At 27.0% G+C, this 27,528-nt stretch overlaps 1 protein-coding gene across 3 annotated transcripts; it reads left to right on the top strand.

Moving 5' to 3' along the window:
- Positions 1–459: 459 nt before the first annotated feature.
- LOC145841085 (exocyst complex component 1-like) lies at positions 460–26,081 on the top strand. 3 transcript variants are annotated; one of them, XM_082948454.1, is made up of 24 exons: positions 460–599; positions 3,186–3,310; positions 4,752–4,856; positions 5,107–5,173; positions 5,519–5,598; positions 6,624–6,779; positions 7,411–7,602; positions 8,911–9,043; positions 10,019–10,128; positions 11,008–11,154; positions 14,240–14,324; positions 14,900–15,016; positions 16,418–16,531; positions 16,823–16,938; positions 17,059–17,166; positions 17,457–17,512; positions 19,216–19,239; positions 19,807–19,824; positions 21,033–21,168; positions 22,160–22,237; positions 22,513–22,699; positions 23,271–23,470; positions 24,241–24,438; positions 25,235–26,081. In XM_082948454.1, exons 1-24 carry the CDS (start codon positions 476–478, stop codon positions 25,385–25,387), a joined length of 2,829 nt encoding a protein of 942 aa, XP_082804580.1. In that variant the 5' UTR covers positions 460–475; the 3' UTR covers positions 25,388–26,081. The 3 variants fall into 3 exon arrangements, with proteins under 3 accessions (XP_082804580.1, XP_082804582.1, XP_082804581.1); XM_082948456.1 differs by lacking the exon at positions 14,900–15,016; XM_082948455.1 differs by lacking the exon at positions 19,807–19,824.
- Positions 26,082–27,528: the final 1,447 nt, after the last annotated feature.

The raw sequence follows: 27,528 nt of genomic DNA, 5'->3' as shown, positions 1-27,528 counted from the left end.
CAACTACAAATAATCTATGTAAGCGTTAAGTACTAAGACACATAAAAATTAAAAAAATATTATGGCAAGTTTATTTAATTCCTCTGACTTTTATAAAACTTTATAATGAACATTAAGTTGCTGTAAGTTTATTAAATATCAGTATACAAGTAAACATAGTAACTTTATGTATTATATAGTATTTGAATATAAAATAAGTTTTATATTTGTTAGAAACAAGATTAGTAACTTAAGCAAACTAAGAAAATAAATTATCTTTTAACTAAAAATTGAGATATTAAATAAAATTATTGACAATAAAATCCTAAAACTATATTTTAAGTAAGTATCATAAAGTTCAAGTTTTTTTCTCAATATTTTAACTGTTATTTTTAGAGTTTCTGCTGATATTTGATTTAATTACAGTGCTTAAAAAGTTTACTTGTAGACATGTTTTCAACACGGTTTTCTTGCAGCAAGTAAATATTTTTATACAATGGCCGATATCAAGTCGACACTGAGGGAGCTGTTCACACCAAACAATGAGAGGTTGCTGGCTGCCATTCAAATCACCAAGACTGGTGGCAAAAAGAAAAAGTTCACTTACTTGTGTGTATCAGGTTAATAATTCCTAATTATTCTGTGTTTTTAAAAGACTAAAATGGAAATTATTGTTTTTAAATAAAAACAAATTGAGCTATTTTTAACTGTAATTGTGTTTAAAATAGTGTGTAGTTGTATATTCTGTTGATAAAGAATAAATACTAAAAATTTATTGGCAAAGTCGTTTACAAAATATATTGTCTAATAAAGTTGTAATACATTATTGGAAGATCAACTAAAATAGCTTTTAAAGAGTTTTTATTTTAATTGATAATTATAAAAACTTGTATACATATTATTATTTAATGCCATAAGGGGAGGGTCTACCTTGATTTTTACAAGTTGATTTTATTTTGTAGAGTTTTATCTGAGCTATCAGTCACTATTGCTTGAAAGAGTTATAAGTAATATTTGAGATATAACTAATTAAAGTCAGTAAACTCACTAGGTTCTTAATGAAGGGCGCAAGACAAAATCGCAAAAAAAAAAATTTATACTTTGATTCTACTTTCTTCACACTTGTTAAGCAATATTCTTCAAGTTTTCACAGAAAGTGTATTACTAATATTCAAATCAATTCAATGCAGATATTTTTCAACTTTGATAAATAAAAGTTTTATTGAGAAAAAACACTTACTTTTTTGTTTTTTTATCTAAATTTTTAATTTTTGAATACTTCTAAAATTGCAACGTTCAAAGTTATTTAAGATATTAAATCAATGTTTCTAAAAAAATTGAGGTCTATAGCTCAAAAAATGGAGGAAAAAATAGATATTTAGTGATTTTCTTAATCCAAGAAAATTGACCCTAAAAATTTGTGGTCTATACCTTTGTATTAAAAACTCTATACAAAAATTACAATATCTCAAAAGTTAGATAAAACTTTAAAATTGGCTGTAGTTTATACTGAAAGCTTTCATAAATATTAATTTTTGTAAAAAAAATGTTGGAACCCTTATGACCTTTAAGTTAAAATACCAATAATGTTATTATAGCTGTGTTTAGAATTGAGTTTGATTATAAATTTTTTAATCAAAAATTTACTTGATCTGAATTTTTTTGTAAAGCTTAGTAAAAAATAAGTATATTGGTACTTTAAAAAGTTAACAATTCAAACAGATCAAATTATTATAAACTAAATTATTAATCTTTCACAGCATAAAATATTTTTTATGACCTTTTAAATAGTTTTCAAAGATTGTCAAACTAGAATATGAAATATAAATTTATGATACACCAGATCTGGATCGGGCCACATACTAATAAATCTGAGTTCTAATTTCTTAATCTGGTTGTTGATCTATTTTCATCAAAGTTTTCACTAGTATTATTATTTTAAATAATAAATAAGTACAACTTACATAATTTAGGTTCTTAGTTATTTAACTAAACTAATATTTATTTGTGATATTACATTTATACTCCTACTTAATTGTCTCTATTTTTACTTACTCTATATCACTATTTGTCAAGAACAAAAAAGTTAATGTAAGTTTATGGCAGTTAATAAAGTCTGCTTCATCCTGTTAAACTTACTGTCCAAAGTAGCATCTTTATACATGCTTATTACAGTAAATATTATTATTTATACTTTTACTTCAAATAAGCATAATCTAACTATGTTTTAATTTTAGCTAGCTTGTTTCTAAAGTTAAGGCCATAGGGGGGGGGGGTAGGCCATATTTTTTACAAGTTGATCTTATTTTATAGAGTTTTTACTAAGCTTCAAGTTGCTTTTTACCGTTTTTAAAAAATCGAATTAGTTTTTGAGATATGACCGGTTAAAGTCGGGCCGCATAACAGGTTCCTTATGGGGAAGGAAAATAAAACGGCAAAAAAAGACTAATGCATTCAAAATCTATCTCCTCCTTCATTTTTTAAGCAATCTTCTTCAAACTTTCACAGTCTATTCTTTATACAATAACAAAAAAACGTTATTTGTGACTTTAAAAAGTTTCAAGTAAAAATACCTTTTTTTTGAAAAAAAAAAAAAAAATTTGATAAAAAATCACTTTTTTTTTTTTTTGTCATAAAATTTTTATTTTTATTAAATTATTAAAATTCACAAATAACGTTTTTTTCTCATAATGTAAGGAACATTTCCTGAAAATTTGAAGAAGATTGCTTGAAAAATGAAGGAGAAGATAGATTTTAAAGCCCGTTTTTAAAAACTCGAGAAAAACGGCTTTAAAGTTACCCTTTATATACCCTTTATAAAGACAACCCTTTATATAACCGGTCATAAAAAAAAAGTTACTTAATATTTTTAAAATCTAAAAAAAGCATCTGAAAGATTATGAAATTTACATTAATATAAGTCTATATGTTATTTTTGGTCAAAAAATGGCTTCTACCCCCCCCCCCCCCCCTATGGCCTTAAACTGTTAAGACGTATTAAACACTTTCATTATGTTGACAGTAATATATTTCGAGCAAAAAAACAAATTTTAATACCTTTAAACATTATTTTATTATCTTTTATTTTTATGTCCATTCAAACGTACTTCTAGTTTATATAAAATTAAAGATTAAATAAAAAATTCGTTTAAAAGTGTAGTATTTGCTTAACAACTATGTTTTATACTAATATATAATTATTTCAGTCACACTAACAAAAAAAGCAACTGCACACATTTCAAAGTGGAAAAAAGTAGACAAACATGATCAGTACAAGAAACAAAAAGACAACAATCTGAGAGAATTAAAACAAGTGGATGGAAAAAGCATGGTCAGTTTGAAATATAAAAATTTAGAAATAGTACTTAACATAAAGTTTTTAAGTATTTGATTCATCTATTGTTATTATAATTTAAATATGTTATTTCAGTATTTGCATTTTTTTATTTAAGGCTAAACATATGCCTGCGTTTAAAAAATAAATAATAATTTGATGTAAAAAATAAAATGACTTTTTATTACAGTCTGCTAATAGAACTGTTTTTATTCATGGAATAAGAAACATATAACCTTTTCACTGCCTTAACTTTTTTTTTATGTTTTGGTAACTTTTTCATTTTGGAGGAAACTATAAGAAAGTTAATAAAATCTAACATTATTCTTTCATTAGGTTGCTAAAAAATTACGTTACACAATTAAAAATAAATAAATGTTGTAAAAGATTGAAATCAATTAAACTATGCTTTTAATAGATCAATTTTAACTTCTTCTGTATTAGATAATTAACCTACGTTTTGAAACAATTATATAAATACTAGCTACAAAAAGTATAAAAAAAGTACTTACAACTGATGTATCTACTGAATTTATTTGTCAATATAAGTTTAAACTTTTTTATTAGCTTTTTAATTAAAAAAATTGTGTAAGTAACAATTTTTATAATTTTTCAGTTAGTCACAATTTATTTTACTTACCTAAACTAAACTACAGCAGGTCTTGTGTGCACTTATATTTGAAACATGCATTTTCTGATTTAAAAGAATATAATATTTTGTTGAATTTTATCGAAAAATTTGTTATTTTTAAAGCAGTCTATTTGATATAAACACACTAACCAGCATTTTTGAGTCAACCTAATAACATTATATGCTTTTTAATTATAATAATTATTATTTTATAAAATAAAATTTGATTGTCTGTAAAATGGTAAAATTGGTTGATTTGTTTTGCTTGACTTACTTCAGTATATGGTTTTGTTTTAGTAATAAAACAAGTTAGCTTTAAACAGGTGCCTTTTATAGTTTGAGGGCCACAGTTTTAAAATAATTGCTGTAAGCAAAGTACTAGTTTAAAAAAAAACAATAATGATGTACTAGTAATTAGTAGTTATTAAGTTGAGAGCGTAATTTTTAGTGTTTACATAAAAGTATATTTTATCATTATTTAAAAATAAGTGTGCTTTTAACTGGTAAGCACATCCCAAGCTGCAGAATTTTGCTTTACCGACAGCGTTTGGCCTGCAGGTCCAGTTTAGGAACCCCAGCTTTAATAAATTATTAATAAAAGTGCTACTTTTTTATGTAAGTTTTTGTAAGTAGTGTGTTTAATATTGTTGCAAAACTAGTTAAAAAAGTTTAAACATTACAAAATGTTTTCAACTTTTGTTCAAAATGTTTTGTAGTTCTGAGACTTTGCTGTAAATAATCAGAAACAGTAAACTTAAACAATCAGTATATTCTGTAATTTAAAAAAAAATACTGTTTTGTATACAGGAAGGATCAAACGTGGATTTCGACTTGATTTTTGATAAAACAGTCATCAAGGCATCAGCACAAACAGTGACACAAAAACATTCTTTTCTCGGTACTCTATACAAAGTTTGTTTTTATTCATACATTTGTATTGTTTTTTTATGTTTCGTGACAAGTTAAAAATTTTTTGAGTATTTATTATGTTGTTTTTTAGTAAGTTTAATAAAAGCCAAAGTATGTAATAGTACTAGTTACTACGTTTCGTATTTTAGAATAAAGTTTAAAAACAGCTATTTGAGTTTATGTTTAAGTTTAAACCTTCATATTAAAAAAAAACTTTTTATGCAAGATGCTTACTTAGTATCCATTTCTACAGATCTGCAATCGTTATCTATCTTCATCTGCTCAACCAGAATTCCTTAATATTCCAAGCAGCTATTTAGGTTTGAAACATGCATATATATGTAAAAACTTGAGACAACAATTCATTTTGCAGTTTATTTTATTTTTTGTGAACTTAATATTTTTCAATCTACCCTTTTCAAAAGTTCTTGTAGATAACTACATATATATGTATTTGTTTTGATAGTCCTTTTAGACTTGTTTTAAAATTGCACTTCAATTTAGTTTTAAAAAATCATGCATTTTCAATAACATTTTCTTTACTTTAACACTAGAGTTACTGTAAAAAATAAAGTAAAACAGTCTAGAAATAATGCTAGTCAAAAGTTATAGTAGTATATATTTTTATTTAAACCACAATTACTTATACTTATTTTTTGTAACAGTTTCATATACAAATTCTGACCAGACCAAGAGCATCTTGGCGAGCATTTCACAAGATGAAGATAAAAGTAGTGATTATCATGTAAGTTGAACTACTATTTATATTCAGATCAACTATAATATTTTTATTTCTATTTTATAGTTGTATCATTTTCAAGTCCACTGGTTTATATTTTCACTCATAGTTTTTAATTATCATAAGAAAACTATTGTAATAAAAACCTTAGTGATCTGTTTTTTAACTTTCATTATAAAAAGTTTTTTTTTAATTTTCCTTACTTAATGTTTGTATCTATAATTTTTATATTAGACTACTTGTTCTATAAAAATATCTTGTTGAAAAATTAAAGAGGTACTATATAAAAGTAGTACGATAAAACTAGATTTTTAAAGAATTAATTGTTAAATAGAATTGAACAGGTTTGTTAAAGCATCACTGCATAAGCTAAATCGAATTTAATATTTCTTTTAAGTATATCTAGTACCTTTTAAATGTTTATCATAAAAATGTCTTTGGAGTTTAACGTTTTAAAACTCGTAAAGTATTTATTAACTTAACACAAAGCACTGTTACAAAGATTCAATAAAGCTTAGTGGTTATCATTGATTTTTTTCATAGCAGTGGCTCCTGCCAAATTAGATCTTTAGCCCCTTAACTATACTTTTGATTAATCTTTGGCTTTGTTAAAAAAATAGTTAAATATTTTTTTTACAAGACTTGGATGGTTTTTGTTTCATACATACTAAAATATCTTATTTCCAAGAATTACAAACGTATAGTGAGCATATAAAATTCGGTTTTATTTCATTAATTTTTACATCAACTGTACTTCTTCAAAAAAAAAAGCTGCATCAAATGCCTGAAATGTTAGTTTTTAAATTTAAACTATTTCTCATGTTTTTACCAAAGTTGTAAAAAAAAAACAGATGCTTTGTTAAAATAAATGCTTCCTCACTGCTGCATGAAAATAACATTCAGCTTCCAATTATAACATCACATTGTAACTTCTTTATGAAGTCACACTAATTTGATAATGACATAACTTTTATTTACAACATCAAACTTGTATCAACGACGTCACTATAGCTTTAATTATGACGTCACAGGCGATAACGGAGCAGGAGGAGGGCGACCTGGACAAGATGATGGAGGAGTGCGATTACGCGATAGAAGATTGCGAGAAGTTCGTCGGCAACCTGTCCAAGGAGCTGTCGGTGCTGGACGGCGACAACATCCACTCCATCATGGGCTCCGAATCGCAAGTTTGAATGCCGTTTTGTGCATTTAAAATTTTATTGTATTTACAGGTTTGCCACTTTACCTGGAAAAACCTGGAATTTGAGAAATTTTGAAAAAAAAACTGGAAAACCTGGAATTTTGAATAAAAAACCTGGAAAAACCCGGAATTTTGATCAAAAAACCTGGAATTTTTAATAATTTTAACATTTTCAGTTGTAAAATTTTGATTTGACACAAACAATCTATCATATAATTAAGATTTTTTGTAATCATCAATTTTTTTTTTATTAAAAAACACATTTAAAGTAACTTAACAGTATTTTTCAACATTTTTATACCATTTAACACAGTTTCTTAAATAGAAATTAACTTAAAACTAAAAATAGACCCAAAAATGTGTACTTTTAAAAACCTGGAAGAAATTTGGTAAACCTGGAAAAAAATTTGAAAAAACTAGTGGCAACCCTGTATTTATTCAGCTCAGGCTTTTTCCTCTGTTTGATTTTTTTCTAAATAGTTTTTCTAGATTTCTGTTTGTAAAAGTTTATTTCTGCGTTCATATGTAAAACATTCAACAAGAAATAAACTTAACTAAAAAAGAAAAGAAAGTCTGTAATAATAGTGCATTTCATAGCAGCTGAAATCACTCTCCAGGTGAACTCGCTGATGCTGTTGTTGGACGAGGCGCTGTCGGAAGTGCAGTCGATGGAGTGCAAGCTGGACCGGTACGACCTGATGCTGGGGGGCGTCACGTCGCAGATGGGGCAGATGAGGAACCAGGAGTCGTTCATCCAGATCACCAACCACAACCAGATGAAGCTGATGGCGCAGCTCGACACCGTCGTTGTTAGTTTTAACTGTTTGAAAATTTTCGTCTACTAGTTAACATATTTAAATATTTTTTAAATGTTTTGAAGTAAGTTGAAGTAAAAATCGTGCATATGTAAGTTTGTTGGAATTTTTAAGGTTAAGCTATAAGGATTTTACAAGTTGTTATTGTTTTGTAGACTTTTATCATAGCTATCACACACTTTTACTCGACACCGTTGTTGTTAGTTTGAAGTGGAAAAACATTTTAAGTAGTTTTAAATTTTAAGGCTATGGGGTTGCCAACTTAGTTTTTTTACAATTTGATCTTGTCTTGTGGCTTTTTATATAAGCTATCACATACTTTAAAACTGTTTATTTTAGATTTTTAGCTTAAGCCATAAGGATTTTACAAGTTGGTCTTATTTCGTAGACTTATCATAGCTCTCATATCCTTTTTATTAACAAAATTTAGTTTTGATTTTTATACTTAATGCTGTTGTTATAATCTTAATATTAAAATAGTGTTTTTGTTTGTTTTTATAGATTTTTGAGCTTAAACCATAAGTTTTAAACATGTTGAATTTATTTTGTAGAGCTTTATCTTAGATATCACTTTTAAGTTTAGCACTTTTAAAATGTTAGTAAGAAAATTGAATAAAGTAATATTTCTGGAAATTGTAATAGAATTACAACTCTTTTTTTTTTCAATGTACTGTAAGTTCAAATAACATGAATTTTTGTCATAACTTTGTTTTGTTTTTTTAAAACGAGATAAAAATTTTCTGCCTAGTTTTTTGGATCATTACTATTTCTAATTCTTTATTTCATAACGTTTTTCCTAAATTTATTTAAAAAAGTTTGTTGTAAAACAATCAGCACTGTTAAGGTGAGATCTAACATTTTTTATCACAAAAAATTAAATTATCTCTTGTTTAAAAGCTTAGAGTCTAGACTGAAGATGCTTTCTATAAATCAAAAAAACAACACTTACTTTTGAGATATATTCAGTTTTGTAAAAATCCGATACAACTGTATGAGATTTAAAAAATTCAATACATATTTGTAGCAATTTTTAAGATTTGCTAAAAATCTATCTCCTCCTTCATTTTTAGCGCAATTCACACAAACATTCAAAAGAAACTTTTTTTGAAATATTACAAACAACTTGTAGAAAGCTAACTTTTGAAAAAATAAATGTACAACCAAAAAATAAACAAATCTTGATATTAACTATAAATTACTTTTTTTAAATTTTTTTGTATAACCTTAAATATTCAGCCGAAGTATAAACTTAACCTTCTAATGATTCTTTAAAAACTACGTGTAATAAACAACTTGCAACAGATGCAGTTGGATTTGTCGAAGGGAGCGATCAAGGCGCTCACGGAAGGAGATTTATCAACAGATTCGGGTATCGAAGCTTGCACGGATGCTGCAGACGCATTGCAGCAAGCTATGGAGGTTCAACTGCCACTAGGTATGAATATTTGTTTGTTTTTATTTATGTATTTATGATACTTATTTTTATATTTTTATAAGTTTCTATAATTTCAGTTTTGCTTAATAATCTTAGTTTCACTCTTGTTTTTTTTCGAAAAAATAATGTTGTGTTAAGTTTTATAACAGTTTAAACTTCTATAGGTAAAAATGTGCTTTAAATATGATCAAGCCAAATTAAAAAAGGATCAAATAAAACATTGAAAATAAACTTTTTGTTGCGTACTACTTTTTTGCAAACAAGCTTATTCCATTATTTTCTTTTCATTTGTTGCAAAAAGACATTTTCATACCACACAATGTGTTGTGGAGACCAAAAAGTTGTTTTAAACCAAGATAAGAAGACGGCAATTTAAGTAGTTTTAATTTCAATAAACTGAATGTTTTTTAATAACATATACATGTTACATAATAAATTTTAGCTGGTTCTAATCGCTTTGAAATGGAAATAGGGAACGAATTTTATATAGATTAAGTGTTTGTTAATCTTTTTGAATTTTTATATAAAACAAGGTTATATCTATTGATTTTTTAAAACTTCTAATAGAACAAAAATTAGCAGACTTTAAGTATTATTTCTCTTTTTTTTTTGTATATGGTTTTTTTATATTCAATTTTTTTTTACGAATACGTAGATCGATATTGCAACTGACGTGTACCTGTAACCTTATAAATTGTTTGTTGCTCAATTTGAAACAATCTTATTAAAAACAGTCATAAGCAATTTACTACAACTGGTATACATTATTTTGATAAGATATTTACACCTAATTTTTTTTAAAGTTTTCTTATATTTTTCGGCTTAAATTTTGATTTGCAATGCTTTTTTATTCATTAACTGATTTTTAAAAAAACTGTCATGTTTTAAAGTTTAGTAGTAACTTTAAGTTTCGGTTTCGTCTTGCTATATTAGTACAAAATACATCTCACAGTTTACTATTAAATATTTAACCAGGTTTGTCCAAGCTACAAGCTGTAGTTGAACAACAAAAATTATTTTCAAGTTTGAGAGAGAAGTTTTCCAATCGTCTATACAACTTTCTCGAACAACTTTTTAACAAACAGGTAACTGAAACGTTTAAAATAGTTTTACAGTTAATCTTTAGAAGTTAATTACACGGTTGCCACACACTCAGGGAGTTTTGATTTTTTTAACCCAGAGAAACTCAGGGCAGTTTTGATTTTTTCTAAATATTTCAGGGAAGTTTTAAGATTTTTTTTTTTAATTTAGGGATTTTTTTTTTTAGATCTAGAATGAGATTTAGTAAAACCAGTTTCAATATTTTGTTCCAAAAATAATTTTATTTATTTTTAAGTGCTTATTTTGAAATTTTTTATCCTTGCGGCTGGTTCTTCAATATTCTTTATCAGCTACAGCTTCTTAGATAGCTATAAAAAAAAAAAAGAATTTGAAAAAAACTCAGGGACTTTCAGGGAAGATTTTTAAACTTAAACAGTGGCAACCCTGTAGTTAAGAAAAATGCTTTAAAATATGCTTATTTTTCAGTAGTTATTAAAATTTAATGCAGGTCTTAGAACGTAATTATTTTGTATTCTGTATCTGCTGCTATTTTGTTTAAAAATGTTAGATCTGTGTTCTTTTCCGTTTTTATTGGTGAGTCCATTTATTTTTTTTCTAATAAAAAACTTTCGCATAAAACAAAAATAAAATTGCAATATAAATAAAACTATGCAAGTTTTTTTGAATTACAATATAATTTTTAGTTTAATTTGTTTTTTTACTTATGTAATACTTGCATACTTACACCATAAGATCTCAGTAACTACTATTTTATTACTACTATTTATTACTATACTTTGTTGTACAATAATAAGTTGTAACTTACTGAAACCCTATCAAACAGTAGTGCTTGAATCGTAAACTAGAAGTTTCAAATAAAACACCCATCTTATATAGAACAGACTAATGTAAAATAATTCAAGGGATCCACACAAGTGCAGATGAATGTGACGAACGGTGAGATGAGCTTGCCGAAGCACTTCACTTACCACAGAAGCTTGCTGCCCTACAGGCACGTTTTGTTGTGGCTGAAGAAAGCCGACAAGTCCAAACACCAGCAACTATCCGCTGTTAGTTTCATATAAAGTTATTTTTTGACATTAGTTAATAACATAGTTACACCAAAGTTTTCTTTAATGGATTCTCATCAGGTTTTTTATATCTAAGGGGTGTATCTACTGGCAGAAAACATACAGTTGATTTCGAACTTAAAGCTTTACAACTTTTTTTTTGTTTATGTTGTTCAATAAACTTATAATGGTTTGCTTTCTACCAAAATGTCAAACTTGTTAGCCAAGTTGAAATGGTCTGTTAATTTGTAAGCTGTAGTGAGTGTGAGGCCTACATCACCAGACAATGTTTTGTGACAATGAGCAATGTAGATTATCGTATCGTTTTTATTTATTTGTTATCCTTACTAATGGTTAATTATTTATAATTAGATAATAAACTTAAGTTGGTAGATAAATTATAACACTAAAATATAATTGATTGGCAAATTGTGCCTATTTGGCTACATGCTTTGCTGATCAGGAAATTTTTTATTTTATTTTATAGAAATTAGATGATCAGGCCTTATCTTAGAGTGAAACATATTAACTAAAGTTTTAATTGTTCTGTAAAAAAGTTTTCGTTTTATGTTATTACTCACACCAGTGGCGTCGCGTGGTATTTTTATTAGGTGGTGCAGAATTTTAAAAAAATCCCCTACTTTAAAACTCTTTTTTATCTTAAATAAAGACTTTTTTCTATAACAATTTTATCATCTACTTTAGAATAGAATTATTTTAATGAAGTTAGTTTCTACAGTTTTAATTTAACTAAAAGTCATCTTTTATCAATATAAAAAATTCATTTTTTGAGATATGGTAATTCACAGTCAGAGGTACAAAAGAATCCTTATTAATATAATATAAACTCGAACAACAAATAAATCAAATCACTATAATAATATCTTTTTTTTATAAGTTGGCCTTAAAATCTTTAGATGTTTCTTTTATAAAACAAAACAATTTGCTAAAATAAATATTTAAAACACTAAGAAAAAAAGTTATAACAAAAGTAATTATTTTTTTGTATATATAAAAATATATATTGATACTTAAAAATTTAAAACTTCTCTTCAACAAAAGTATAAAATTTTCTAAAAAGTAGGATAAAAAGTTTGATAAAAATTGCTTTAAAAATTATGGAGAACATAGGTTTTCAGTAAAATTGTATTTTTTTGGTGTTTTGGTTTGCTCCTTGTATAACAAATCATTGTACTCTCTGGCTTTGACCAGTTGTATCTAAAAGTTTAATTGGAAATTTTAAGTTTATTAAAAGTAACTATTAGCTTTCTGAAAACGTTAAAATAAGAACAACATGAAAAAAGAGCCTATACACCCCTTCCCCCCTTTACCCCTCAAAATTTTGCACAATTTTTTTTACAAACATTTAGATTTTTATTAACTTTTTTCTAAATTTAATGTTTATTTGTTGGAGGTTTAAAATTCAATAGTTCTTTAAGGGTATCTTTTCTTTATTTAAATTTAATTTGTTTTTCATTTTGATGACAGTATTTTTCTCAGGAGCTCAACTTTTTTAAGTTTAGTTGGTGAGGCTGTTGACTTTTCAAGAAATTTGAAGATAAATTATAAATATGTAACCATTATAGCATTAAAAAAATTGGTTAGTTAGTTTTCATGTGGCCATAGGGGTAAAACACTTATTTTTTAATTATAAATAAGCTTGTTATTTTCTGAGTAAAAACTAAAACTGCTTTAGTCAGCCTGAATATTTTTCTAATTTGGTCTGTTTTAATTTATCTTGGGTCATCTTTAGTTTTTTTTAATTTCTAAGTTATTCTGATTATGAGGCAAGGCAACCATGTTTCAGAAATTTTATCTAAAATTTTTTCTTTGTTAATAAAAAAATTAAACCAAAAGTCATATAAAGTAGACTAAATTCTCCTAAAATGTTAAACTACTCTAAGTAATCAAAATTTCTAAGTTAAAGTTATTTACTTTATTTAAATATGTGACTGTATCAATAATACTAATTTTTATTTAATATAAATCTAAATTATTTTTCTGTAAGAGTAAACTAGAAGTTTATAATAAACTTCTTAACATTTATTTTCAGCACTCAAATTTTATATTTAAATATAATTTAATTAAATATTTTATTAACTTTATGATAACAATAATCAGTTATAGTTAAGTTTATGTATGCAGATTTAAATAAAAAAAACAATTTTTTAAGACTTTGGTGATTTAGGTTTTTTTTCTATTTTTTTCAAAATATGTAGTTTATGACAAGTTTTGTTCTTTTATTGTTTCTTTTTAATAGAAGTGATCTCTTAAATTTAAAAAATCATGGGGGTACATAAACTTAAGTTTAATCCTTTGCACTTTGCAGTAGCTTAGCTTTGTGTTTACTTTATGTTTACAATAGCTTGTAGATGATACTTAAGCAAGTCCTGTTTTAGGGAATTTTCAACTTAGCTTACTTACCGCAAGATATTGATTTTGCGGTAATTCTTGAAGAAATTTTGCTTTTTTGAGTTCATTTGCGGCAGTCAGCTAAGAGTTTGCGGCAGTGAAGTGGGCAAAATGGTCGTTTTCAAAATTGGAGTTTTAAAAGAGATTTCGTTTAAAAAATAACGAAAACGTTATAGATACTTTTATTTTTTCTTACAAAATTTCAAGGTGGTGCAGTTGCGGCAGTGCAACACCCCACGCGACGCCCCTGACTCACACTATCTTTTAAATTTAAGTTTAATGTTTAAAGCCTTTTTTTTTTTGATATTTTAATATTCAAAACAGTTAAGATATATTCGTTATATAAAGCTAAATTTTAAGATAAGTTATATTCTATTTTTTCTTAAACTAATTTAGTGATCAGTTTTTTTTTGATACTTAAGGTTTGTAATATTTTTATTATATATTAACAAGTATTTTTACCTGTCGCATCATGGTCTTACGATTTTAGTTTTATTTAAAATTTTCTTGTTTCACTAACTGTGACACAATGGTCTTATGATATTTTTTATTTTTATTTGTTGTTAAAAACTTTATTATACTTTCTAACCATTATAATTGTTATCATAACAAGTATGCAAGCTCCCTAAAATTATTTATGTATTTCAACTGAAACTAACAAACAAATTTCCAGCTGTACACGAAGAGCCTCAACAAAGTGTATTCGAACGAAATAAGAGAGTACATGCTCAACATTAAACAGTTTGTCCGCGAACAAGGTGCGTTGTTGATTTGTAATGAAAACTATTACAAATAAATAGTTGATTTAAGTAAATGTTTTGTGTACAAAATTTTTCATTTGTTTTAAAAAATATTAAAGAGATATTTCAAGGAACAACAGAGTTGTTTTTTTTTTGAACTTTTTAAGGCAGTTTTCTCCTGAAAAATCTATTTTGGTAAATAAAAATTTACATGTAAAACAAATGTCTTTTTTGCCGTAAATAATAAAACAGTAATGTTTAGCTAAAAAGTATTTATTTTATCTTCAGCATTGTTGTATAAACTTTTGTTTATAAACTTTTCAAAATTTAGTGCAAAAGGAAGCTCCAGCGGCAGGTTAACATAATGCGAGTGTTTTAAAATAAATAAAAGTTTTCAGCAATCATCATTTTTTAATTGTTTTCCAAGTAATTAAACATGCAATTGTGTCGCTATTATTACATAATAACTTAAAAATAATTTTTATCCTTGTTTATGATGCAACAATTCACACTGTTGTATCGCTTCATGATAAAATAAAACAAAAAACCGTACTTGTTACCATCTAAAGCGTGTTTGTGACGTAATAACGCAGCTGTTTACGAGCGGGAGTTGTACGGAGCGGCCTCCTCCAGCTTGAAGCACTCCGACAGAAGCTCCTCCAAACTCCTTTCCTCCTCCAAGCTGTCCCTCTCCAAGTTCTCGCTCAAAAGTAAAACAATGTAGAAAAATGCTTGGTATAATCACTAACAGCATGCCAGATTAAAATTACTCGTATATCAGTATAAACCCTGTGCTTTTTTGCCAGCTTTTTTCTCAAAGATATTTAAAGTTAGGTTTGTGGTTTCTTTTGCTTAACCTACTCTTTATATAATGATTATTTATTGTTTAGTGTTTACTGGTTGCATTAATTTTTTTTACACCATAATTGTATAATTTTAATGTGGATTTTACTGTAAAAAATGAGAGTAACACAACATTTTGTTTTGTTAAACCTTTGGAGTGTTGGCAAGTACTGTTATAGTATTTAAGTAAGATTTTGTAATTATTTTAGTTTACATTGTTTTCTCCATACAGATCTTGTTTTTGCTAAAAATATTTTGTCTACAGACTTTTATATATGTTTAAAAAATTTGTAATTGTTTTTTTTCTCACCAGTAATCGCCAGTAAATAATAATTTTGTGTGTTATAGTCTAATATCTGATTAATTTCTATTAATTTGCTGAAGTTACTGAGTTATTTTTAATTATATGTTTCTGTTTGATTTAAAATTAACAACAAATTCTACACATTAATGGCTTATGATTAACTGTGATTAATTGAAAAGTTGTTTACTAAATCAATGGTTTTTCTTCTAAGCTGTAAGTTTTGTTGATACCAGAAAATTTAACAATTTATGATATCACCTCTAAAAAGTTTTAGTTTTATTTTTAGGGTTTATTTTTGTTAAGAATTTTTTTAAACCTTAACTACATAATAAAAACCCTTTTTTATATATATATTTTTATATCAAAAAGTTAGTATGTTCAAATTTATTCATAATAAAGGCTTATTTTTATTGTAGATGCTTTATCGAATTGCTTGTAAAATGCTAAAAGTTTTGATTGATGCTTGTAGATTGATTAGTTGTTAAACTAACATAAAACAACAGCTTTTAAAAATTTTGTTATTGAAAGACCATACTAAATTAAAGAAAAAACATGATTTAAAAATGAAAAATAAGTAGTATTTAGAATAAATATTGAAACTGCTTTACTAATAAACTATTTAGTATTTTTTAAAACATTTGTTACATATATAATTGCTTTACATAGTGCTTGTAGCTAGACAGTTGTGTGCACAATAAATACTAATTAGTTTTTAAATAATATTAACTCTGTAGTTAAATAAAGTTAATTTTTTTTGTTATTTTTTTAACTTTAACTCTTATTCAAATTTATCAAACTTTTTTTTAGTTGAAGAGAAACATTATTATTCATTATAAGTAGTATGAATATTTTTTTCCTAGCATAAAATTAATTTAAACTTATAAAACGTTAAGCAATAAAGTAGAACTTTCATTGTTTTATAGATATTTAAGAAAAAAAAAATAAACCTTTAATTTCTCTTCAGAGATCGGAGGAAGCATCAGGAATTTGTCAGGATCCCAGTTGAGCCTGGGTAAGGAGAAAAAGAAAAACAAGTTCGCCTCCACGTTGAGTCTCGCCGCTGGGAAAGCACCTAAAGGTAGAATTAGAATTTATGTGTTTGTCAAGTATAATGAGGTGAATAAATAATTGATTTTAGTTTACATCAATAGTTCTCTACTAATGGATGCATCTACACTTTTATTGTAAACTTAACTTAAAAAGTTAAAGGTTTTTATTTATAAATAGATCCGTTTCCATATTTACACACATAGAGGGTGCAGTTACTTTATAAACCAAAGAAACTAACAAATAGAGAGTTAACTCAGTAATGGCATACAATGATGATAAATAGTTATTTAAAATTTTCTGAATTGTAGTTGACGTACAGGCATGAAGAAGCTCAAGGCGGGATTCAAGAGCAAGAGCAACCTGAGGGCTAGCAGGGAGTCCATTGCGTCCAGGGTATCCGAAAACGAACCGGCCAACTTCAAACGTTTCAGCACTGTTAGTTCATTGCTTTGTTATTCTTAAATAAACACATTCATTTATCCGAGTTTCGAAAATGAGAAAAGAAACACTGAAGAAGGTCAACAAGCTTTTTAAATATTTTAATTATTTTTCCAGACGTTTCGTGATGTGCTGGGTCAGCTGGAGCCGATTTGCCAGGAAGAAGAAATATTTCTCGTCAAATTTTTCAACCTGAACATCGAAACACTAGATGTCGATCTACCCGTGAGTTTTTATTTTCTGCTTTATGTTCAGATACTCAAACAGTGCACTTCTTTTCTTAAATACTTAAAAATTTTCATGAAAAATAAGTGCATCCATTTCGATAATTTAAAAATTTAAATTTAGATATGAAAAACATATCTTATAAAGCAGTTGTGTTCTATTTAATGCATCTTTAAATGAAAACATTAAGCTATCTATAACACTCATTGAAACTAGGTTCTAACAACCATAACATTTTATTACTTGTGTACACATGTTGTGAACTATTTTCAAGATTTTTTTTTTTACAGGATGATGAGTTAAATGGTAATTCCGAAGCTTCAGAAGAAATAAAAACTTTTCAGCAGTTAGTAAATTTTAGTTTGTACAATATAAAAACCGGCATTTATTTATTTTTTATTGCAATGAAACAAATTTTGACACTATTTGGTAAGCTAAAGTCGATGTTTCTGTTGAATTTTTTGTTGCTTATTTTATTGTTACTCCACTAAACTATTTTATTTAAATAAACGGTCTAAAAATAAATTTTAAAATTAGTCATTTTGAGAAAAGTATTATTCATGCTTTTTATATACACGGTTACCAATAAGTCAGGGAAACCCGAAAAACATTAGGATTTGTTTTTGCATAATGGTCTGAAAATTTATGTGTACAAAATAAAAGGGTTAGGAATTTTTTTTGTCAGATTTTTTTTTAATTTTTTTTTAAGGAAAAGAAATATTAGTTATTAATTTTTTAACGTCAAAATCAATTTTGTACATATGTGTTACCTTCTCAATGTAACTTTATTAATTTTTTTTTGCACAAAAAAAAAGAATTGAACATTTTTTTAATTTCGCTATTTTCACAAAACAAAATCGTTTATTTTATTATTTAATTAATTGTTTTTTAAATTTTTAATTTTGACGGGTAAATATTACAATTTTTACCATAGCAACAAATTTTGTATCTTATTTATACAGGCATATCAGTATAGTTATCAAAATTTAGTAACTTTTTTTATACTTTTAATTAAATTAGAAAGCTAGAAAGTTGTAAACATCATTAAGTAAGTTTGAATTTTTTTTTTTTAAATTTTATTGTCTGTTTAACTTGTTAATCAAATTAAAGTTTTTGATTACTTATTGTTTTAATTTTACTATTGGTGTCAAATATCTTGAGAAATACAGAAACATTGTCAATTTTTTAACATACTTTACTCGTTTTTTCGTATAGATCATTTCAACCTTTTCGAAAGCTGTGCAAACTAAACTATTTGAATATGAATTCTATAAATAAGCATAAATCATCATTAAAAAGCACATTTTTCTATTTTTAAGTGTCCTAATATATTAATACCGTTAAGAACTCTTTGTTTATGATACAGTTAACTTTTCTTTTTCTAAAATAACAAAGCAAAAGTCGTTATTTTTTTTTCTCTAGACTAAATTTTATTTGTACGTGTGTTAATAAAAGTTCTTATCAATAATCAAGGTGCAAACTGTGAGGACAATTGTTTTAGATTGATAAAAGTTATTTCTTATCACATCAACATTTGTATACACTACGTGCGTTCTAGTAACTTAAAAACTTTAGTTTCAAACAGTGAAAAGATTGCCTCATTACACTTACTATCCAAACTTAATTCAGTAGACTTTTTAAAGTTGGTGACTTTGATATATAAATTGCTCACAAATAATTGGTATATAATGACTTTTTTGCTATACAAGTAAACACAAAATTTACAATAAGAACACAACTAGTAAACTATTACAAAAGGAATATAAATATGGAGTATAAATAGAAGTTTGTATCATTAAGACTTAAAACAGCGGTAGAAAAGTTCTGATTTATTTTATACAAACTGCTATCAGTACCTCTTAGCAAATATTTGTAAAAATGTTTGTTTCTACTAAAGTCAATGGTGATTTTTTTTTTTTTTGAGATTTCCAGTAGCAACCATGTTTTTATGATGCTTAACTGTAAACTAAAAGCTTTAACTTTTTCAATAACATATAGTTTTAGATGTTAAGCGAGCTATTTAGTAAACTAACTAAACATTATTTATAGGTCACAACTTACAAAGGATATCAGGTAGTTGAATTTTTGTTTTGATTCTTTTAAGTTAATTTAATAAGGTTATAAAACTAGTCAACAGATTTCTAATAGTATTTTTATTAAATAGTTTGATATTTTAAATAAACTAAATGCCTTAAGTTTTTATCCTTTATTTAATATCTTTTCATACTTTTAATAATGTTGTTTTTTGTAAAATGTTTCAATTCTGGTTATATACGATCCCCTATATAAGTTGATTGTTGTTAAATAAAGTAAAAACAATAATTTGGAAATTTAAACACAATAACAATAATAGTTAAACAATTTTTTTAGCATTTCATGTAGTTGCTATAAAGTTATTTTTTATTTATTTTATCAAAACTAGTATATGATAAAAACTAATGTTCTGAATACAAAGCATTTACTAAATGGTGAAATAACAACTTTTTACAAATGCTGTAATGAACTAACTGTTGGTAATGTACAAAATATCTGGCAAGTTTATAAATCTCAGCTAATAACTTACCAATTAAAATGGAATCTATAAATCCATGTTGATAATATGGAAAAATAAAATAAAAAGTAAATTATTTTTATGTATAGAAAAGAGAATACTTCGTGGTAAGTTGAAAAACAGATTGCAATAAACTTTTAATTGAGTTTGATCTGATTAATTTGAATTTAGTTTCTTTTTCTTGTGTTAATTTGAAATATTGATTTTAAATCTATTCTTATTCAGTTTTTTTCTTTAATTTGTTCAATAAAAACAAAATTATATACTTTTTTAAAAATACTAACTAAAGAAAAGTAGTTTAATTTTTTTTTTTATACACTAACTTATATCATTTCACTTTTATATAACACCTTGGTGTTACATACATTATCTTCCACAGTAACAAATAAATATTGTACTGTTTTATTTTTACTTGATATGTTATACTTGTAGAAAAAATTTACAAACTTATACTATATTCTTTTGGAACTTTTGTAATTAAAAGTTTTTCTTGATTGTTGTTTTAGCAACTTTTTCTTATTATTTGAAAAACTTTTTAAAATTGGTTTGGTTTTCGATAAATAATATAAAGTTTAAATTGAGTTGGAATAGTTCTTTAAAGTTTAAAACAAAATATCATTTGGTTTAGTTACCCCTTTATGTAATTGATTAACTTGATAAAAATTAATTTATTTTTTAAATTTTCTTCAATAAAAATAGTCATTTAGTGTCAAAAATCTGTATGCAAGCATTTTTTAAAGATTTTAATAAAGTTTTTCTACTTTTCATGTATTTTGTTGAAGTTTTTTCTACTATAAACTGTTTAATTATACTTTTTAATAATGAATTTATGCATGGGCTTTATACTTAAATTCCCTTTTTTTTTGCAATTGAGAATTAACCAACCTTTAGTTTTTTAATTTGATTGAATTGTGATTTGAAATAAAACTTCAACTAAGACTGTTATGAAAAAAACTAATATATTCTCTGCGTACTTATTAGAATTTGTAAAAAAGTGTGTAAAATTAATATTTTAAGTAAGTTTATTTTTGTGCATGATAATTAGAAGAAGTGGATTTTTTGAGTTTTGCCTTTTGTTTAAAGCTTTTTTATTAGTTTCAAATAAAGCTAATAGTCTTACGTTAAAAACATACTTTTTAATTACTAAAACAACCTGCTTTAAAGCAAAGTAGTTTTGCCTGAAAAATCCAAGTCTCTAAAGTTGTACCAACAAATCATTTAAACATTATCATTATAAATAAGCTAAATTTAAATTCTTAACGTCATCAAAACTATGAACAACAATCAAAACAAACAACCGACTGTGACGTAACAGGCAGATGATGTCGGACATATTCACGGGAATGGACGGCGAGCTGCAGCAGCTGATCAACTTCGGCAGGGAATTGGACGAGCACAACACGCTCCACATGCTGCTGGTCATCGGTGAGCGAGTCGATGTCGCCAGGCAGGTTTGTTGGCAGATTTAAAAGTCGATAACCTATTGTAAACCATTGATAAAATTTAATAATAATCAATAATAAATATTGATAACCAGATCCTATTGTACTTTCTTACCAAAAATCATCGCGGGCCGCACTCAGGGTCGCCACAAGGTCAGGAAATCAGGAAAAATTAAAAGAAAAAAAGACTATTGTTTGTACTGTTGCTCCTGTTTTTAAACGCCTAGATGACTGCAAATTTTATAAAAGCAGGGAAAACTGTTAACTGCCATTTGAATTTCTAAGTTTTGTGTTAATTAAGTTTTTACAGCTTTAGTTTTGAATAGTTGATTTTTTACAGTAATTTTAAATTTATTTTCCTATGTCGATGTTACCAGACAGGTTTGTATGTATCCACGTTTAAAAAGTTTTAAAAGTTTACAACAGGCAACCTATTATAAGCACGCCAATTTTCTTACAAAAATCTTCGCGTTTTACTGAGTCTTTGCGTGCCGCAGTTGTTCTGGAACAATTTTAGCTGTAGATATAAAATTATCATTTGTGATCAAAAACGTAACTGAGTAGGTAACAAATGTGCACTAGTGATGAGTAACTATTAAATTAGGAGCCTAGCTGTAAGTTTTTCAAACAAAAAATTATCTTTCTACAGTTTTAAAAAAGTAAGTTTTCGGCTGAAAACCACCTCGTGGGTCAAATATTTTTTGAAGACACTTTTAAGGCTACATTGCAATCAAGAGCTTGATACGACAAACTGTGACCCACTGTCCTAATTTAAAGTTTTCATGTTAAATTATCTATTTTAACTTTACTTAAAAAATGTTTTTGTTGTTTTTAAGTCTATTCAAGCTACTGTTTCCTACAAAATATTTGAAAACGCCGCCCCAAAATTTATGTTTTTAAACAATTTCAGATCATTAACTTTAAAGACTAGCGACTCCTGTTTTAAAAGTGTGCAAAGATAAATTTTAAATTGCTTTTATTTTAATACTATTTAAAACAGCAAAGTGATGGTTCTTTCTTAACAAAAATCTTGGGAAGATCTCTAGTTGAAGTGAAAAGAAATTTTGACAGTTTTGTTGTGAGTTTTAGATTTTTTAACTGCTACCGTTTAGCTTATCTAATTGATTGAATATGTATTAGATGACATATGTCAATATTACTTCATAGAAAATAAAGTTTTGGTTAAATAAATTTTAAAAGTTTAACTAACATTCACTAAAAGCCGTCATTGTTTTAGAAATTTAACCAACATTATAGTTATCATAAAAGTTAATCTGAAATTATCAAATATCAAATTAAAAAACTCATTAAAGGCTATCATAAAATCTCCATAATAGTTTCCGAAACAATTAGGAAAGCAAGATACGAAGTTACCAGGAATGGGCGCTACCAAGCGGTAAAAAATGCGGAATATTGCCGTTCGTTCACGATTACGAAAATTTCCTGGAACTTTCCGAGACAATTTTCAGGGAGTCGACTTCCAGGAGGTGTGAGATAGACAAGGCTTACAAGGACATCATGCAAGCGGTTCTCACATCCAGTTTGTTTTTTGAAGTTATTGAGAATCAGTTTATGAATGTAATCAAGTTTATAATTGTATATTTAAGCATTGTTCAATAACACTCATGATCCGTTGTTGTTCAAGAGTATAAATTTTACACTAAGTTATAAGAAATTTGTGCATATACTGAAAATGAAATACGTAAATTAATTTGAAAATAGTTATTTGTTTTGAATGATAATACAATCCTTCAATATATACTCTCTACAAAATAAATAGATAAAAGTTTGAATTAAAATAAAACTAAAATTTCTGCTAATTTTGGGTGTAATACTTTCGAAGTACAGATATTCTTTAACTTTATCAGAGTTTCCTCAATTTTCAAAAAACTAAAATGTTAATTAAGTTGTATTTATTTTTCAAGTATTTAATTTGAAGTTAAATTATTAAAAGTTGAATGTGGGAAAATGTTTTATGTTCAAACAACTACCAAACTGTTATTAAAAATTGTTCTCACTCCCCCATACTTTTAAATGTGAGACATTTGATAACTTTAAACAAAACGAGAGAAGTGGTAAATTCGAGAGAAAACAATTGAAACTGTTTACAGTCGAGGCGGTGGCGGTGCAGAGCGACAAAACGCCGTCGTCGGTGGTGGAGTTTCAGAACTACCACCACTTGAAGGACTGCCTGCACACGTTCAAGGTTCAGTCGCTGGAGGGCGTGAGGGGGGAAGTGAGGAGAAAGTACGAGCACTCGGTCAAGGTGTACGTGAAGAGCATGATGGGTACGCCCATGAAGAAATTATCCGTGAGTTCCTCGATTTTATGAAAAAATTATCCGTGAGTTTCTCGATTTTATAAAATAGTTATCCGTAAGCTCCTCGTTTTTATGAAGAAATTATCCGTAAATTTCTCGTTTTTATGAACAAGTTATCCGTAAGTTTCTCATTTTTATAAAGAAGTTATTCTTAAGTTCCTCGTTTTTATGATGAAATTATCCGTGAGTTTCTCGATTTTATGAAGAAGTCATCCGTGATTTCCTCGTTTTTATGAACAAGTTATCCGTGAGTTTCTCGTTTTTATGAATAATTTTTTCTTAAGTTCCTCGTTTTTGTGAAGGATTTATCAGTAAGATGCTTGATTTTAGAATAAATTATACGTAAGTTAAAGAAGCAGTTGTTTATGAGCTTTTAGGGATTATCTGTAAACTTTTTAAATATCTGTTGATTCCAGAAAAAAATTATTATAAAAAGATCTGTTAAGATAAGCTGATGAAGTCTAGTACCTTGTTAAATGTTAAAGCAGTATTATATTTGTTTCACTCGTAATATAGTACGCAAAGAAATTGTGTAAAACCATCAAAAATAAATAGTTTTTAACAAAACATGACAATTACACAGACGTTCTTCAACGGAGTTTAAAGTAGCAAATACTCAAAATTATAAAAAAATTTCCATCGAGTGCACCTTTTTTATAAAATATATTTAAAAACCACTTATTTTTAAATGTCTGCGAAAAAAAATTACCTGTAGAAATAAAAAAAATTAAAAGACTTTGTTTTATTTCAATTTCAATCAGACGTTCTTCGAGGGGGTTAAGCAGCTGATGGAGGGGGGAGTGAAGGCGGAGGAGGTGGGGTTCCAGCTGAAGTACTCCAAGCAGGAGCTGCGGAAGGCGACGAAGGAGTACAGCGGGAAGGAGGTGAAGAAGGGACTGGAGGGATTGTACCACAAGATCGAAAAGCACACCAGTGGTAATGACAATCAGTTGCAGCAGGTTGGATTTTGTTGAGATTTTTGTTTGTTTTTATTTAATTTATATGAAGAAGTTTGTCACACAAAAGGCAATGACAATCAGCTGCAGCAGGTTGGATTTTGTTGAGATTTTTGTTTGTTTTTATTCAATTTATATTAAGAAGTATTGTGGAAGGATTTTCAAATCTGATTTTTCATTTCAGTTTGAAATTTATACATAACTGTTTAATCTTGTTAAACTTATTCGAAGAGTTAAAATTATTTAATAAATTTGAAATCAAACTTTAAGTTTTGTTTTTAAAATGTTTAAAAGTACATTTTGATTGCAGCACAACCTTTGAGATTCTTGTAATTATTATATTAAATAATTAGCAATAGAATTATGATATTTTAGTTCCTCAAATCCAACTACCTTAGTGATTGTTTTCTCTTTATCATTTACTATTCATATAAAAATCATATGTCATACAAATCAACAAAGCTTTTATTTTTGCTTGAAGTACTTTCAAACCGTCCTCAGCAAGCAAGTTTAATAATAACTGTTAAAACAAAAAATTCGATGCGGTAAAATTATAAAGTGTATGACGTACCGATGAAAATTAACTCAGACAAACTTAGACTGAGAGTTTTGCTAAACATGAATTATAACTGTCTTCAAATTAAGATGTGAAGCTTTTGGTTTTAAATACCTGTGTTTTTATCTAAATCTTCAAAAATACTAGGAAAATTTTAAGTTTTAAAATTGTAACTTTAACTTATTGTGATATATTCCAGAAGAACACACAGCTTCACAATAAATGTTAATTTTATATCAACAGGTGGTGTGGCGTCAAATGCAGGAGGAATTCATCAGCCAGTACAAGGAGTTTCAATCACTGATCCAGCAGTGCTACCCGGATTCCTCTTCCAAGCTCCAGTTCACCATTGAAGACGTGTTAGAATATTTCAGCAACATCGCACAGAAGAAGTAACGCTCGGATGGGTTCATTTTTTGTATGTTTCTCAAGTAAAGAAAATAAGCGTATCCATTTGTAGGATACTAAATGATTACTTTACTTTTCGTTGCTAGTTTTTAAGTAACTAGTAGATTGTTTAGTATTTTAAAGATTTTTTTTTGCCAATGGCTGCACTTCCAAGTTTAGTAAGTGACTCTACTGGGTTGTACTACAGGCTTAGTATAAAAAAATAGATTTACCACTTAATAAACAAGCAGCTTGCCACCATAAACATGTTTGATAAAGCAACTAATAATTACTACAACCTTGTGAAAATGAATGCAACTGTTTAGAAACTGGATAAACAAGTGCATTTATTTGTAGAAGAGTAGAGATTAATTTATTGTACATGTTTACTAACTGGATAATAGTTGTAAACTTTGTAAAAACATTTAACAGTAATAATTTTATTGAAATATAAAATATGTTAAAGAGATTAAATTAATAATTTATTGCAAATATTAAAAAATTATTATTCACTTAATTATTATATTGGTTTAGCTTTTTCTGCTGTTTTGTTTTTAAAAAATTCTAAACATAGGTTTTTATTTGTGGATTTTAAGAAGATTTTGTAATTATTTTACTGAAAAATAAGTTTGACAAGTAACAATTTTTGTTCAGTATGTTACTATATATTGCTTCGTATAATATTTTTTTACTTTGTAGTTTTTGCTATGCTAAATCAAATTATTTATTATTCTTATTTATATCATGAAAATAAAAACTTTTAATTCAAATTTTTACACACATTTTTGTTCAAGTTTTTTCCACTATCTAACAGTCATGATTTGTTTTTCTTTATCGCTTTTTTTCGTGCAATTACAATTATTTAAACAAGTATTCGATTATTCGTGATAAAAGTAAAAATAAAACTTTGATAAATATTTAAGAGCAGATTAATGTTATTTTATCTAATAACTATCAAGCAACTTCCTAAGTTATACTAAATAATTTTTTGTTGCGAAGTTGAGTCTATAATAACCGGTGGTAACTATCAAAATCCACCTGATCAAAATCGACCCGATTTTTTTTTTATTAATTTGTTTTTTGCTTTTTTTTTTCACTATCACTGTTACCCCTTACCCTCAATCGGTAAGCGGTTCTTGAATTTGACTGGATGGGTTTTGAACATGTCCCATAATATCTTTAATTTGTTTTTCAATCTATATTTCAGATTTATTTTCTGGATGGCCAGTTAACCTGAACAACTTGGAATTTGATGTGTTTGAAAAAAAAGGATTTTAAATTTAAATTATTATTATTCAAAAACTTGAAGTATAACTTTTGTGTTGAAGAGAGCTGCTTTTGAGAAAGCTAAAAAATGATCTTTTAGAATTAACTGACTGTTATTTTTTAATTTATTTAAAAATATAAAGTATGTTGTACAAAAACTTATCTTTTAAGTAATTTTTAAAGAACATGTTAGAAATAAAATTCATATCAGTTGCTAAAAATAACTTTTAACTAGACTAGGCTTTTAAACTTTGTTGTCAAAGTAAAATATTTTCAGTGACATGTTTGTAAGTATAAAAATTCATGCATAATATAGTTTTAACGTTTTCAAAGTGTATATTTCTGACCGGCATCTATTAGATTGCTGATATTCACAAATAGAGAATCGCTTAGTTCAAGCCCGCGACTCTCACCCTTTAAAAATTCAAATCTGAGAACTTCATAACCGACCAAGAGTTAAGAGTAACAGTGATTGTAAAAATAATAAAAAAGTTTGAGTTGTAAGTTTAAATCAGATAAAAACTAGTGATGTACCGGACCCACAATTTTAGGTCCGGCCGGACCCGGATCCGGACTTTTTTTTCAAGTTAGAATCCGGCCGGAACCGGACCCGGACTTTTTTTTCAAATTAGAATCCGGCCGGAACCGGATCCGGACTCTTTTTTCAAATTAGAATCCGGCCGGATCCGGATCCGGACTTTTTTTTCAAATTAGAATCCGGCCGGATCCGGATATCAGACAAAAATGGCAATATCCGGCCGGACCCGGATAGTGAGTCCGCTACATCATTAGTATAAACTAGCCTGAGTCAGAATGAGGTTTTTATAAAATGAAAAAAAAAAGAACTTTAATCTAATAATAAGTAGAACAGCTAGCCACAAGGT

Source organism: Thalia democratica, chromosome 7 (assembly GCF_965202585.1).
Source record: "Thalia democratica chromosome 7, ktThaDemo2.hap1.1, whole genome shotgun sequence".
Taxonomy (NCBI): Eukaryota; Metazoa; Chordata; class Thaliacea; order Salpida; family Salpidae; genus Thalia; species Thalia democratica.
The sequence above is the reverse complement of the archived record's forward strand: the minus strand, read 5'-3'. Positions and strand labels throughout refer to the sequence as shown.